At 35.1% G+C, this 1184-nt stretch overlaps 1 protein-coding gene across 1 annotated transcript; it reads right to left on the bottom strand.

The window, feature by feature from the left end:
* Positions 1-6: 6 nt before the first annotated feature.
* LOC117104487 (tudor domain-containing protein 1-like) lies at positions 7-387 on the bottom strand (the record flags this gene model as incomplete). Its single annotated transcript, XM_033245340.1, has 1 exon — positions 7-387. A coding segment is annotated over one exon (381 nt), but the record flags the coding sequence as incomplete, so codon positions are not given.
* Between the last annotated feature and the right edge of the window lie 797 nt (positions 388-1184).

Raw genomic sequence — 1184 nt, 5'->3', positions numbered from 1 at the left:
TAAGTGATACCCCATTATCATCAACCAATTTCAAAGAACAGGAATGAGTATCATCAATGACCTTCATAACTGAGGCTGTTAGGACACCTTCGAAAGCAAGATTTGCAAATGCTTCACAGGCTTCTGCACTCCAGATATTATCTTTAGGACTGACACCAGCTAAACTGCTCCTGAATGCAAACACTGGCTGGCTAAGCAATGATTCTTGAATGGTTTTCACCTTTGATTTTTGCAAAATGGCTGTGTTTCCATAATCCACATATCGAACAGTTGTTTGATCCTCACTGCAGTTGGTGATAATAGCACGATACCAAACTCCTTCCTCCTCGACGGGTGCTACACATGGCATACCAACTCTTTGCTGTGCCATTATTTCCAAGTCCTCACCTTTAAAAAATCAATAAAAATATTTTAGTTAATTCCAAATAAATTGAGTACTATTCAAGGTGTGAAATGCATCTATATTATAAATTGAGTAAGCCCATATGTTTGTGCCGATTTGCCGTCCAGACACGCGCACAGCTCTGGAAGAAACATATCGAAGCACCATTCTTTTAAATGTCTTATTATGACTGGTATATTTAGAGCTCCTATTTATGTCTATTAAAATACCATAAAAAACAATTTTACGAATCTACAAAATAATGGACGAGGATTGTGAGAATTCATTATTCAAATTACGTTGTCTACATCCATCAAATTTTAGCATGTATTGTACAATCCATTTTTTCTCATATTCTTTACCAGTATGTTTATCTAACCTGCTTTAACACTATAAACGAAATTATTATTGGCTCATGTTTTTCTTTATTTAAAAAGTAATTTGACTTTCATTTGCAAAGTTCTTTCTAAATTATAGTTCGACTGGGCTCACAGAATGATTGTTTAAATGATAATAATAATAGTAATAATAATGTTACACTTGTATAGCGCTTCAAATAAAACAAAAAAGTGTTTTAAAAAAAAATGAAGAAAAACATAAAATTGGCTCAACAAAAATGCAAAATCTTCAAGGGGCCACCATCCGACTCCACTATAGCGTACCCAGACCCCTACCTAGGTGATACACCTGGGTGGATTTATAGGCGGCAATGGTCGCCACCCCACCCACCACCATTTACATGTTAAAGTGCTTTTAAATGTTAGCTGGCAAAAAAATGTACAGATGTTAAGTAAATAGTAAG

The sequence above is a fragment of the Anneissia japonica genome, unplaced genomic scaffold (assembly GCF_011630105.1).
Source record: "Anneissia japonica isolate Jap-2015-1 unplaced genomic scaffold, ASM1163010v1 scaffold183627_len1184_cov105_single, whole genome shotgun sequence".
Taxonomy (NCBI): Eukaryota; Metazoa; Echinodermata; class Crinoidea; order Comatulida; family Comatulidae; genus Anneissia; species Anneissia japonica.
The sequence above is the reverse complement of the archived record's forward strand: the minus strand, read 5'-3'. Positions and strand labels throughout refer to the sequence as shown.